Source organism: Loa loa (genome assembly GCF_000183805.2).
Source record: "Loa loa unplaced genomic scaffold supercont3.4915, whole genome shotgun sequence".
NCBI lineage: Eukaryota > Metazoa > Nematoda > Chromadorea > Rhabditida > Onchocercidae > Loa > Loa loa.
The window spans coordinates 1-664 of NW_018113091.1; the positions used below are offsets into that span (position 1 = coordinate 1).

Here is a 664-nt window from a genome sequence, read left to right on the forward strand (position 1 = left end):
CAAGTTTGTGCGGTTTCTCACCGGTATGAATCCTCATATGCTTAAGCAAACTAACTTTCTGGGTGAAAATTCATCCCACAATTCGAACAACTGTACGGTTTCTCACCGGTATGAATCCTCATATGTTTATGCAAATTCCCTTTCTCGGTGAAATTCCTTGTGCATTCCGGACAAGAAAACGGCTTCTCACCGGTATGAGTCCTTATATGTCTACGTAAATCCGATGGCGCAGTGAACCTCTGCGGGCATCTTTCGCATTTGAACCGCTTTTCATCCGTGTGAGTCGAACGCTCTGGATGCTTTCTTTTGATGTTACCTTTGTTTCCTTTGGACTGTTTCCTTTCGATTGTTTGGATGTTGGACGTTTCATTTTGATATCTCTCGTTGGACGTTTCATTTTGATACCTCTTAAGCCACTTTTTCTTCGGCATATTTCCTATACTTGTTTGTTCCCTTCTCACTTCTTGAATTGGTGCGTTCAACGAGCTTGCGTCATTCTGATCAATTTCGTTGAATTCTATTTGTTCCTCTCTCACATAAGGCGCTGATAGATCTGACGGTCCAATCCGTCGTTCATACATTCCTGACATTGATAAATCCAACGGTTCTTTTTGTGGTTCCTCAAATTATACGAAACTATCAAGTTCGAACTGCGTTAAAATTT

General features: G+C 41.3%; 1 protein-coding gene across 1 annotated transcript; it reads right to left on the reverse strand.

Moving 5' to 3' along the window:
• Positions 1-50: 50 nt before the first annotated feature.
• LOAG_19298 (zinc finger protein) lies at positions 51-620 on the reverse strand (the record flags this gene model as incomplete). The annotated part of the gene is made up of 1 exon (XM_020451946.1): positions 51-620. A coding segment is annotated over one exon (570 nt), but the record flags the coding sequence as incomplete, so codon positions are not given.
• Positions 621-664: the final 44 nt, after the last annotated feature.